The 14,036-nt window shown below is 35.5% G+C and overlaps 1 protein-coding gene across 5 annotated transcripts in view; it reads left to right on the top strand.

The window, feature by feature from the left end:
• Positions 1-13,941, top strand: part of dlg1 (discs large 1) — a 115,924-nt gene extending 101,983 nt beyond the window's left edge. For 2 of the 5 annotated variants that reach the window (XM_066284798.1, XM_066284803.1), the window contains 12 exons: positions 5,625-5,838; positions 6,500-6,654; positions 8,261-8,507; positions 8,885-8,987; positions 9,911-9,961; positions 10,110-10,151; positions 10,289-10,375; positions 11,969-12,118; positions 12,628-12,800; positions 12,850-12,959; positions 13,149-13,240; positions 13,295-13,941. In XM_066284798.1, the coding sequence (XP_066140895.1) occupies positions 5,625-5,838; positions 6,500-6,654; positions 8,261-8,507; positions 8,885-8,987; positions 9,911-9,961; positions 10,110-10,151; positions 10,289-10,375; positions 11,969-12,118; positions 12,628-12,800; positions 12,850-12,959; positions 13,149-13,240; positions 13,295-13,401 (1,531 nt within the window). In that variant the 3' untranslated portion in view covers positions 13,402-13,941. The remainder of the gene's footprint in view (positions 1-5,624; positions 5,839-6,499; positions 6,655-8,260; positions 8,508-8,884; positions 8,988-9,910; positions 9,962-10,109; positions 10,152-10,288; positions 10,376-11,968; positions 12,119-12,627; positions 12,801-12,849; positions 12,960-13,148; positions 13,241-13,294) is intronic. The other 3 variants (XM_066284799.1, XM_066284800.1, XM_066284801.1) reach the window with 3 other exon arrangements.
• The last annotated feature ends 95 nt before the right edge of the window (positions 13,942-14,036 follow it).

The following is a 14,036-nucleotide window of genomic DNA, read 5'->3' as shown; positions in this document are numbered from 1 at the left end:
TCACCATTGCCTAGATTACTATATTTTTTATATTATCATGTTCATGTAGCATTATGATTTCAAGCATCCATTATTTTACTAGATTGTGGGACGTACATGAAATTAAAAGTTCTGGTGTACAAGACAATGCAAAATTCAGATTATTTGTTTCAGTATCTATAATGTATCCTTCCAAGACCGGAAACATTTAATAGTATTTCGCATCTTAACAATAAATCAACGCTAGAGATACACATCTTTTTTCCGTCAGAAATAAATATTCTTAGAACTTTCCATTAGTATCAAGATAACCGTTAGACCTCTACCTACATGTTATTAATATTATATTTCACACGACATTGGTATCAATGAGATCTAATGGCATGAAATTGTTTTTAAATATCTTCATCTCTTGCCTTTCTTCATTACATTGCGGCTTGAGGTTGTTAGACAATCCAGACCTGGGAAAATCTTTGAATTTTTTTTTATTTTTCTATATTCTGCTTTTTAAATCACTCGCTTTTTTTTTTCGTAAAGTCCCCAAAGTTTTGGTTAAATTTGAATGTTTTCAAGGTTTTTATGTGCCAATTGGAATGGTTGATTTAAAAAACAACCTATCAAACTCTTGAATAATAGAGCTATGTCCCAAGAGTTGATTAAACTTAAATAGCCGTTCGATTGGTAACAATTGCATTGCGGTCGTTCGAAATTTATTTTTGCCAATGCTTACTTGCTTGTTCATTGCCCAATTCACACAATTGTACAATTCAATTGATCATTTAAATATAATTGAGGTAATTAAATAACGTTCTTACTAATAGGATTATGTAATGTATTTGTCATTTAATTTAGCCCTAATTTGTTTCTTTATCATCGAAGATCACTATAAAGCGATAAATCGCACCTTCTGCCTGCTTAGCTGAGATTTCATGCATAGTGAACCTGTTTGACCTGGAAGGTTCTTCGTATCTAATTTAACTTATAATAGAAAGTCTGTCAATCGAATAAGTCTAACGAAATGCACTTTCCTCTATGTTCACACACCCGCAACACGTGGATTCCTTCTAGACAATTTTAATCCAAATACGTAAAAGTGCCACTTAGTCTGGTGTACTTCGAAAAGGAATAGCAAGGAAAGTATTGTGTTAGTATTGTCCCAATTTTGCCTTATTTGCTCAATTTATTGTTGTGTATGCATGCACTTTCATCAACGTTAGTAAGTAACATTTCATTCCCCTTCTTTTATTTTTAGTTGTCTCTTGTTTACCGAAGTCATTAATTGCCTTAACCTTTTAGTGGCCCATATAAAGTCAATTTACACCCGTAAACGAACAAATGAATAATGAGTAAAATTTAAGATTTGTAGAGAACGCATCTACGAATCGTCTGAGCTCTTTGAAAACGTAATGACGGAGCAATTTATTCAACTTGCCTGCAAAGAGAAGTTATGACAAACGCATTGTTGGTAGATACTATAATAAGGTCTTTATAATGCTGCTTCCTAATTATTATAATCTGCATTTATTTCTTGATGAACGAGACCTTCGAATAATGAACGTGTGTATGGCCAACGATGAGGACGCCAAGTTTGTCTGAATAAACGTCTATGTCCCATGTCAAAGTGCAAATATTTAAACCATAAATTCTATTTACGTAGCTCCAAAGAAAAATCGAAATGAACTTCGTGTTCAAAGCGGGGTCTTTTTTGCTTCCTGATGACTTTAACCTTCTAACACTTTTGAATTGTGGGTTGATTCGAGACGACATAGAAATTGGAAAATATATGTTACTGATTTTTTATTAAAAACTTTTGATTGCAGCCACACGACTGGAGGTATGAAGTTCTTGATCAATTGCCTTTTCGCACAGCTGCGTCCTATTTGAGTGGATACCTCTTACATAATTAGTTCTTTGAGCGTTTTCCTTTCGCCAGCAGAGTTCCTCTTTTTCGGTTCAACAAAAAGCAATTTTGTTAAGCGCTGGTCAGGCAATGGGTCTTATCTTGAAAGATCGCACAACGTTCATATCTTCGTTGTTGGCCAAAATGAATGCTGTCATGGAAATCTTAACGATTTGAGGCATCGCTTCGCTGCCTGTGAGAGAAAATCGTGCATTTTCGACGGAATTTCTCGCTTAACAATCGAAATTGTCATCAGTCCCTTCTGTTGGATTGATGAGGATTATTAATTGACGTGGATCTCCTGCAGCTAACTTCTTCTGCTTTTACAAAAAGTGGCAAAAACTGACAAAGCAAAAATTAATTTTGTGCTCGTCTGTGTTGGCAGTCTCTACGACTGTTCTCCAAACTTTACAGCCACGTCGGAAAAGTATAACCTTCGCTCCTTATAAAACAATTAACTATTTTTGTGAATTTCCTTGACACCGGCGCTTGTCTGGCCTTTTCGTGCTTTACAATCATCTTCTAAATTATTTTCCGCTCGTCACCGAACTTGCCATTGGGAGATTGTAGTTACGCAAGTTCCAAAGACACATCAAAAAGCAATTAAATGGCGTAAATTGCTTTAAATATTTTCGCAGTTTAAAATACAAGCTTAATCTATATCTTTTGTAATGCCATTCTTGTTAGCTAATATCAAATCCTTCGTCACAGCGAGGGACCGATCGGCTATACTTAAAATATCCTTCTCAAAGCATTTAAATAAAGCCCAGATATTTCTGGCTTCTACTCCCATTTTGACTCATTTAACATTGCCTAATAATAGTGAGACGAAGAGGCCAAGAATAAGCCCATTGTGATCAGTTGGATTGATTGCGTTAATGATTTCTGTTTCTCAATTCAGATCTTGTGTTTACGTAATAATAATTGTAGCTTTTGTCTGCAAACAAAATTAGTTTCAAGATGACCGGAAATATTAAATTGGAAAAGCCCTAGACATCCTGCATCAAAGTAATAATCACGTCATTTATTTATAGGCAGTTTACATTGTAATAATGCTACCTGTGTTGAAACAGTATCGCGTTTTCTCTCTCAATGACGAATTTAATGAATCATATCTGTAATCACTTGACTCCACCAGTCTCCACAGACCACCACAATATTACGAAGGAAATTCGTGGCAGCATTTGCTAATAAGCGACCTCGCGTTCTTAGTTTATACAAAACATGTGCCGCGATGGTGATAAACTTATAATAGTCCCAAGTGCGATGACCGTTAAAAGCAAAACTAGTGTGTATTCGGCTGGTGATATTATCAACTTCTTCTGTGAGTAAAAAGTTTCCCTAAAAGTTATCGAAAAGGACATGACGAAGAAGAATAGCAGGGAAAAGTCGCCTATACGGGCCGGATTTGCAACTATTAGTAGGAAGTTTAAAAACAGGGAAAAACTAAAAAGGTAATTTTGTGCTTTAAGATTGAACTCAATGACTACAGAAACTACTACTTGATGAATTTGGAGATGTTCAAAATGACAATTGACAAGGTCCAATAATGAACTATTAAAGATAGTAATAGTAGTTAAAAGTCTCAGAATATTACATGAGTCGTCGTAAAGAGTCTGTAAAAAATAAACAAATGACGACAAATACAGAGTATCAGAAGCTGTATCGACTTGGTCATTTTTAAGGAATTTCCTGTACATTTCCATATCGTAATTGAATTCAAAGTTCCTCTTCAGATGTTCAATAGACTTCAAACCGATACCTCATACTGAACTATTTGGCCAACTCGGCGGTGAAGTCCGAAATTTTCAAAACAAACTTCCATATTTAATTTGATAACTGTCAAATTTTGACACGCTTGTGACAAGTGTCAAATTAAATGCTTAGATCCTTCTTGAACCGATGTGATAAAAAAGTCGAAACTGTATCACTCAAAATCAAACCGTTAATTTATTATTTCAAAAATTAAATGTTTTTTACATACTATTTGTCAAGCAAATACAGGTAAATAAAACTTGGTCCGTGAAACTGAAGAGAACAATTATCACACGTAAAAAAAGTAACGTACCATATCCTTTTCAATCTGATAATTTATAACAACATAATAATTTAACGATCTAGCGAAGTGCGTAGAAAGAATGCCCATTACTGTTAACTTTGGTACCCCTAGGCTGATGGTACTGCCATAGTCCAAAGGCAAAATACGCCCCGTTAAGTTCATACGCCTCATTTTACAACTAGAAAGTTTTTTTAATTAATAACTACCGCTTTTTTGGTACTTACCGCCAGGGAAAAAATGGCACTTACGTGTTGGTACTCAGTAATGTGGTTCCATGTTTAGATGAGGCATGAGAATTTTTATTGTTTTCAAGGTTAGTAGGTCGCATGGGAATACATTACAACGCGTTAATGGGACGATGGTTTTGTTTCCAACATTTATTTACCGTATCTTAGAGGAAGCCGTGCAATGTCTACCAAACTTCTGGAGTTTGGAAAGTTCTTCTCTGGAATATGTTGTGGCAAAAAATAATTGAAATTTTAGTGTTAAGTCACGAATGAGTAACTTTAAGAACAACAACAAGCTTTAAATGTTTTTGTAGCATTCCAGGGACGTACTGTGAAAGTCACAGTTCTGACAGGAAATTTTTCGTTTTTTTGTTTATAAGTGGGAATTTTTAAAATATTTTTGTCGAGAAATTGACGCTCCAAAACTTCAATTTGTATAAGTCGTAGGTGAATTCCTAATTTTTCTTTATGCTGTATAAAAACTTATCTGGAATAGCAGGACATATTCGACAAAATCATCCTTGTAGTTATTTATAAGTAGATGGTTCGTTCTTTTCTGGCTATTAAAACCAGGAAGCCTGTGATGAATTAACATTACAAATTAAAAAAATATATATCGTAAAATAGTAGAAAACATCTTAAACTTCCACTTTGGTACTTCTTTGGGTCATAACAATTTCATGAATCAATAATAATCAGTTGACGTATCCAGAGGCGGATCGGGAAGTATTCATTCGTATAAACAGAATTAGTTACTGCTCTGTATTAGAATAGCGATCAGATGTTCAGTTTAGGGGTTGTGAGCCCTACCCAAGAGGGGTAATAATCATTACCGCATTTGTTAAAATACGCATAAATTCTTAATGTAGACCATAAAATGTCCTTATAATATAAAAGTTGTCCGTTTCTTTTATGCTTCAACAACTAACTAGCGTTCCTTGATATAATTAGTGTAAAAAAGGAATTGAGTAAACCAAAAAAAAGGAAAATGAATAAACTGTCAGAGGTAAACCGTCTCACCTTCAAGCGTCTCAGAGATTTTGCTGTTGGCTATTACGATAACACATTTCGTTGCTAAAGTACCAAATAATTAATAAGAGTACTATGACCTTACTGCTTACGATACTTTTCAATATCTTTCACACATCAAAACCACATAAACAAGAACCACCCAACGACATGCTGCCAATGCTTCCATTTGTCTTTCACTCTTAAAACGACGAGGTGCATATCATTCCTTTCCCCTTTGATATTCTAGACCCTCTGCAGGTCACGTTGTTTAATCAGTCAACGTACATATGATTCTGAAGAGTATTTAACTGTAATTAGTGTCAATGAAATTCACAAAGTTTGGTATTTTAAAATCATAAATTCCGTACGGTCTGTAAACATTTTTTCGGCCAATGTGACGTATGTCTGATTTAATTTAATCCTTAAAAATGGTTCATTTTAATTACAGGGAAGTTAGAACGGTAACTCTCCACAAAACCAACACGGGCCTAGGCTTCAACATCGTAGGAGGGGAGGATGGAGAAGGTATCTTCGTCTCATTCATTCTGGCCGGAGGTCCTGCAGACCTCAGTGGAGAGCTGAAGCGAGGAGACCAGATCATCAGCGTGAATGGCGTCAATTTGAGAAACGCCACCCATGAGGAGGCAGCTCAAGCTCTTAAGGTAAAGGACGATCTTAAAAGAGACCTCAAGTAGGTGTTGAAATATCACAGGCACATTTTGGATAGACTCATCTGTTATCTGTTGCCAGTTACATATCTGGTGCTAAGTAGCAAATAACTTAATTGACGCCTCACATTCATTGTCGAGCTCGTAGTGGAAATCTTTTTAAAAGATCGCCCATTACATTTTTTGGCAGCATCAGAATTGTATTTCTACCACTCGCTCAGGAAATAGGAAACTATCTATTTACAATCCAAGGGAGGAAAATACTGGTTTTCTTCCTGCTGATTGGTATGACCGCGAATTTTTTGAAATTTATTGAGTTTTTTTATAAAACAGTTTTATAACAATATGGGCCGCCAAAAAATGGGTTCACATCTCTAGAGGAAAATGTTAAAAAAAAAAAATTCTAAAGGAGTTACACGCGGGAGTGGACGCACTACTTTCCCCGCGTTCTGCGTAAACAACCGTTTAATCCAATTTACCAAACAAATATGATGAACAAACTAGCGAGAGTGGTGGTGCGGTAGTAGGTCCTCGCGATCTCCCGCGATTACATCACCATGAAGTTTCACACTTTGATCTCTGATAAACCATTTTGCTTGCCCAACTAAAGCTTAAATAATTGTCAAAATAGTTTCGGTATACATCGGCGTTTTAGGGTACTAGTCAAACGGTGACGATGGTGGTACAATATAGACCTGAAGAGTACAACCGGTTCGAGGCGAAGATAAACGACCTCAAGCAGCAGATGGCGAACCCCGTGAGCGGGGGAACCCTGCTCAGGACATCGCAGAAGAGGTCACTCTATGTTAGGTGAGTGTTTGAGGATAACTCACATAATTTATTCAGGGGAAATGATATTTTTGAAATAATTATATTCGTTCGAGCATGCAAATGGCGCGTGTTTGTTTAAAAAAAACTTCCGAGGTACCACAAGATGGTAGTACCTGTGCGGTAATTTTTTCGTTAGTTCGCAATTTCGTTTTGACAGATAAAGTAACACTGCGTAGCTTTTTGTTATACTTTTTAGAACGTCATGATTTCAAATCTTAATTCCCTGATCGATTCAATAGTCAATAGGGAATTAAAATTTAAAATTAAAGGAAAGGCCACAAACTCTTAACAGAACATTTTAAGCTTAAACTTCCGGCAAATTTTTTCTCCCGGTATTTGTTGCTCTTACAATTTGCCAATGCACTCCCATATTTAGCTTTTAATTAATGTCAACAAGTGTGTTAGAAAAACCCCTTGATTCGCTAATTCCAGCGAATTAGTGGACGTGAGTAATGCCGATAAGTACGAATTTCTAATTTTTTTGACTACCATCTAATTAGCAGACTAATTAAACTAATACCATAATTAAAACGTTCATGCGCGATAGATTACACCAGATTAACATATATCGACATAATTTGGTGCTAAACGTTCGTCTGGCAAACAAACAAAAATAACAAAACTTTGTATTTCTTCCAGCAATTTAATCGAAGCAGAGGCACATATTTGCTACGGCTTAAGGCAGATTTGAGATGTTACTTTGTGTCTTCTTGGAATGGAAGCGTGTAACTTACGCCTTCCGGCTCAAGTTTCTTGTCAGTGCGATAGTAATCACTTAATTTCCATATGTAGGAATAGTAGATTAAAAAGCGATACCTATGTGATTATTATAGGTCTCCGTTAGGATTTACATGGAAACCTAATACCATAAGAGATTTAAATAAGATCGTGAGCTGCAGTACAACTTTATGACATCAGAAGTTGCGAACCTGTGATTTCGCACAATTTAACAGCACTGGTCATGTATATGACCATGATGTTTTTGGCACACACATAAAATGTAAATTCATAATTGGCAACCCATTCTTGTAAAGGTCTATTTATAATCTCAATTTGTTTTTTATTGCCTGTAAACCAACAATGAGATTGTGTAAGATTTGGTATAGGCAAAAATGCCCCCGTTAAACTTTTGCAATAAGTTCACACTTTCGGCGGGAGATCTATTCTAAAATCAACATATCAATAGTTGTTATATAGACAAGACAACTTCAAACTGGGAACAATTCCAAAAATACAAAAAAAGGTACTTAGCTGTCTGTCGCAGCTATGGCAAGTCATGTGGTTGCGAGCAAAAATTCACGTATCCGTTCGGACAGCTACCAGCTCCCATGATTTAAATAAACAAATGGAGGAGCCAGGAACTCGAAAGGAGTTCGATTGACGAATCTTTTCTTATCTTTGCATACGAAATTCAATTCAGCTATCCCTATAGTTACTTGAGATTATTGAGCATGCCGATGCTATTTACTTTACAAATTGACTGCCAATCCCATGCTCGCATATTTTGAAGTAAACTTATGTTAATGCATAATATGAGAAATATATTTCCATAATATGAAACGATTTGTAAATTTGTGATTTTCAGGGCTCTGTTCGATTATGATCCGATGAAAGATGATGGTTTGCCATCTCGAGGACTCGCCTTTCAGTATGGCGATATCCTCCACGTCACGAATGCGAGCGATGACGAATGGTGGCAGGCGAGACGGGTATTGGCATCGGGTGACGAGCAGGGTATGGGCATAGTGCCCAGCAAGAGGCGGTGGGAGCGCAAGCAACGTGCTCGAGATAGATCTGTCAAGTTCCAGGGGCAAGGAACTCATCCGGAGAAGGTAACTACGTATTACCTTTTTATAGTAAAAAACTGGAAGAAAGTGTGGCTCAATTCGGGGGGCCCGGCTGACCGATCAATTTCGAAAAGGGAACCTCAGCTCTTCAGGTCCGATCGAAGAACCCCGCTCCTGTAGGTGTTCCAAATCACTACCTGCAAAAGCTTGACCACTAACAAATCCTGTATTTAGATTGCGCCACCCTGTGAATTTCACTAAAGCTCGAGACACTTTTAACCCTATACAGGATGTCAAAAGTAAAGTTTAAGTTAGCGAGTTTTTATTTATTTTCTTGCCAGAATGTTTAGAGACAAATTTTTAAGCGAAACTATTACAGTAGAATTGACGGCACTCTTTGACTTTTTGTTTTTTCTTTTCAGATATCTACCTTGGAGAGAAAAAAGAAGAGCTACTCGTTTAGCCGGAAATTCCCATTCATGAAAAGCAAAGATGACAAATCGGAAGATGGATCTGACCAAGAACGTAAGTTATGCATATAATTTCCACCCATAGTAGTGGCAGCGATACAGACGATGCCGGTCACGCAGTCGTATTGTTGTGAAAAACTAATTTGGGACACAATATATTGACTGTGATAGATGCAAATCGATTTTGACGAGCGATATATATTTGGCACCAAAATTTGTTATGTTTCATTTTCGATATTATCCTCAAAATTTCATAAATGGAACAGGGAAACTGATGTGAATTTGAGAATTCAAGCGGCTTCCAATGGCCAACCAAAATCGCTTCAAAAATGAAGTTTTGATGATATTTTTATTAAATAACTTTTGTTAATATTTGTGACACAGGGTACCATTCAACGTTACAGTTTTCAATTGAATAAATCGAAGCGTGACGTGTATCGGTTGGTCACCTGCGCGAATTATATTTTTGTTAGAAAATAACACTTATTTTTTTCTGGTTCTGATTTGTTTAAGTTCGAATGTTTATATTGTAAATGCATGTATTGGCCCCCTTGAAAATTGATTATTGTGAAATGAACATTCTTTAATTTTTTGTGGGCATAGGGAAAAATTTAGTTCTCAATGGTTCTAAAATGATATATATTGAAATCACGGGTTTTGGAAGGTTGGAAAAAAACTATCCACGCGTACATGTTATTCCAACTTATTGCAAATCCCGGTGCGCCTTATGAAGCAGATATTGTCCCCTGCTCACTATATATTTTCTGATACTTTCCTAAAATAGTTTTTGAGTATTACCAATATGTTTCTTTGTTCAGAGCACATTTTGCATGCCTCCCCTTTTACAGTATTTTTTATTCCCTAGTTATCTTTTACTTCTTGCAAAGTAAAAAAAGTTTGTTTTTATTTTTTCAACTCACTTTACTTCTTCTTTACGTAGTATTTTTATTTTGACTTTTATTTTTGTTTTACCTTTAGAAGCACCTTTATCTGAGCTCCATTCTAATGGTAATGAAAAATCTGCCTCCAGTAAGTATTTTGTAGACACTTTTTACTAATTTTACCCAAACATTAGTTAGAGTGGCTTATTGAGATTGCTAAAATTATTTTTAAGACTCTTTTTGACTGGATTAAAATTGTTCTTTGTTTTTTCATTGACAAATGTTTCTTTTTGCAGCATTTATGTTGTGCTACACACAAGAGGACTCGAATAACGAAGGTAAAGTATTAATTTCCGTAACCTAGTCAAGTAAATCTTATAGTATCTTATAAAGCCAAAGCAACCGATTGACGTGTTTTCATTTACTATATATATTTCTTTTCTTTTTTGGCTTCTTTCTGTGTTTCCTAGTACAGGTGAAATATTATATCGGGTTGAGCTCCCTTACATGGAAGAGATAACTCTCATATATCTGGAGAATAGTGACAATATTGACGACTTTAGTAAGTTTTAGTGTTGTGATGCATGACAGGCAAATTTGACGCGATTTACCCCTTCGAAATTTTGCACTAGTTCTCCTCTGCGTTTTTTTATTTCAAAATCATCCTCGCCTAGCTTAACATTCATGACACTAACATTTTATTAACACATCTTTCTAAGTGTCAAAATTACGAACGATAGAAAGACCATTAAGAATATTAAATGTCTTACAAGTTATCGTTGTTGTGTGTCGTTAGTGCTCTTTCTATTTATTTTTTTATGGTTAATTTGTTATTAAAATGTCAATAATATTGTTAACCCGAAATATATCAATTCAGTAGAACCGAATTGAAAATGGGGTTTGATGTCTAAGAGTGAATTGCGACGTATAACGTCGTGGGGCGAATTTAATACGCAGTATTATTAAAGGAGTGATGGAGGCTTGTTGAGGTGTATGATTTACCGGGTACCTGAATAATTTTAAAAGTACACCCCTTGATATGGTACAGGATGCCGCAGCTAGTTATGCAATTAATAAAGATGGTTAAAAGATTAAGTGAAGTTATTTTTGAACAGCGGGCATTATTGCAATGTTATTGCGCGTTGTCTTGAGCGACGGGCCGTAAAAACATAAGAATGCTCGCTAGTCGTAAACTCATTGTTTTCGCCATGGAAATTGAGGTATAAAAATGCAATTTCCATCCATTCATGTACAAAAATAATTAAATATTGTTCACGAAGCCCTTCCACAACTCCTTAACACTCAAAATACTGCATATTTACTAAACCCACCGATGCTTTGTGTCATTGCTTTTGCGAGGGTTGGATTTGTACCCTTTATATTTATGCCCAAAGTATACAATAGTTCTTAAAAAGACAGCAATTGTATTTTGCTTTGGGGATACGTATATTTTGGGTTTGACAGTATACAGAGTGATCAATTTTACAATATTCTTAGAAGGCAGCCTCTTAATTTGGTCACTCAGTATACAATTGGTTAAATTGGAGGAGACTTTTTGTTTATCGGCTATAGGAAAGCATAGTTAGTTTTCATTCCGACCGATTGATTTGAAATTATTTTCTGTATAGACGTCGTTTCATAATTCTCATAAACACAACACATTCAATACATGTTTTATTGATTACAGTCGTAGAATGTTACTTAGAAAAATTGCATTCTTAGAGGGCTCCCGTGCCGTTCTAGATTATGAAATTTTGGTGCATTTATTAGGTTAGATCGTAGATGTACTCGACTTGAACCAATATCAGTCCTCGTACTGGCCAAATTTGTACAGTTTTACGAATATTAAAAACTCAACTGAAGGACTGGTTTTGGTTGTAATTACTTTCAACTCACGTTAATTTTTATTTGCAAATTTGCATTGTTTTATTTCCGCGTTGTCACATAATTGCGCGTTCTCAGTCTGTATTATTCCGACATTGGTACTGAAACCTTAGTGCTTCTTTTATAGAGGATTTTTACAATTTCATGTATGAGTTACTTGGTCCTAGATGAATCTCTGAAATTTGCAATATCGTAGAAGTTTATACATTGCAAAATTACTCAACGACAGTAATGAAAAGCCGACTCAATCACTAAATAACGGAATTTGCAGGCAATGAAGAAAACGTCCTGTCCTATGAACCGGTCCAGCAAATGCAAATTAAGTACACGAGACCGGTTATAATTCTAGGGCCTCTGAAAGACAGAATTAACGACGACCTGATTTCGGAGTTTCCCGAGAAATTCGGGAGTTGTGTTCCTCGTAAGTATTTCTTATTGAAAGCGTTAGGGATGGCTTACAACTTCATTATAATTTGGTTACATTCTATGATTATTACTTGTAGTGACATAGAATTAAATTTAAATGAGTTTAAAGGACTTTAATCCCTATATTCTCAGTAGACCAAAGTAAATTTAAAGTTTAAGCATGGCTTAAATTGACTATTCTATATGGAAAATTATCAATATGAGCCATGCTAAGACTTCGATTTTGTCCAATCAAGAACATAGGGGTAATTATTGTTAAACGATTTGATGGAACTCAATGTTTGATTTTGATATTAGAACAAAAAATGGATGTAGCATCACTATTTCGAAAAAATAAGATGAGAAAAAAACTCATCCTGTCTGCTCATCTACCCGATGAGTCAACAAAAAATTACAAATTGAATTTGCCATCATCCCCTCAGGTTTTTCGTGCGATATGAATAGAATTGATATGATGGATAACTTATCATTGTGATTACTGTATTTTTCCCGGATGTTTTTCAGACACAACAAGGCCGAAAAGGGAATATGAAGTTGATGGACGTGATTACCACTTCGTTGCGTCCAGAGAACAAATGGAAAAAGATATTCAAAACCATTTGTTTATAGAGGCCGGACAGTACAATGATAACCTTTATGGCACCTCTGTGTCCTCCGTGCGAGAAGTAGCTGAAAAGGTTGACATTTTTCTTCGATATTGAAAGTTTTCTTATATGTAATTTCCAGGGAAAACATTGTATTCTGGACGTGAGCGGTAACGCCATAAAAAGGCTTCAAGTGGCTCAGCTGTATCCTATAGCTATATTTATTAAACCCAAATCTGTGGAATCTATAATGTAAGTATTGATGAAGGAGTATGAATAAAAATTGCATTGCGTCATTGCTAAGGTGGATTACTTGGTCTCAGTTTTTCATTACTATGAAACACATACCAATTCTTTTTATGCGTCTAACACTCGCCTGCAAAGTACAATTTGAATACTACTTACAAAATATATTCTACATAATAATTTTTGTGCTGGCAGGGAAATGAATAAGAGAATGACCGAGGACCAGGCAAAGAAAACGTATGAAAGGGCACTGAAAACCGAACAGGAATTCGGCGAATATTTCACTGGTATAACTGTCTGAAACTTTTTTTTTTCGTATTTTTACCTTGACATTATTGCAGCTGTAGTTCAGGGTGACACTCCCGAAGATATCTACGCTCAATCTAAGGAAATAATTAACGAGCAATCTGGACCCACGATTTGGATTCCGGCGAAAGAGAAACTGTGACCGCAGGCCCCGATCTGGATATTCCCTTCTCGGGCTCGTCATTAATCGGACATGTTTCTAAACCAATTGCAACAATTTGACAATTATTAAATCCAAACTAACATCACGTAATTAATTAGAAATTAGGTTATAAACACACACATTTAAGATGAAGCGTAATTAATTCAGATTTATCGTTAAAGAAAGACTCGTTATTTCTTTATAGCTTTTAGGTAATGTAAACTGTTGAAACCTTACAGAGAGAAAGAGAGGGAGAAACAGAGGGAGAGCAAGAGAGAGAGAGAGAGAAAGAGACAGAGAGCAAGGGAGAGATGTTATGTATTAGTTATTTAACATTAGTTTACAACCGAAGTATTTTTCCTTTTAACCATATGAGTAATATGGTAAACGTCTATAATATATTTAGTTAAGGGACACGTTTATTTTACAGTTGAAAAGTAGATAAAATTCTCATAATTATTATTGAAAAATACTTTTAAACTATCTAGATTCAATAGATTGTAATGTAAATTCGTAAATATTAAAGATACTGGCGAGGTATCCGTTTCATTTGCTGCAATAGGGTAATTTTTCCAAGAAACTTATATTTAATTGCTGTTACTTCCGGTTAATTTAGAACTCATAAATCATGGGAG

Source organism: Euwallacea fornicatus, chromosome 8 (genome assembly GCF_040115645.1).
Source record: "Euwallacea fornicatus isolate EFF26 chromosome 8, ASM4011564v1, whole genome shotgun sequence".
NCBI lineage: Eukaryota > Metazoa > Arthropoda > Insecta > Coleoptera > Curculionidae > Euwallacea > Euwallacea fornicatus.
Note: the sequence above shows the minus strand (reverse complement) of the source record. Positions and strands in the feature narration are given on the sequence as shown.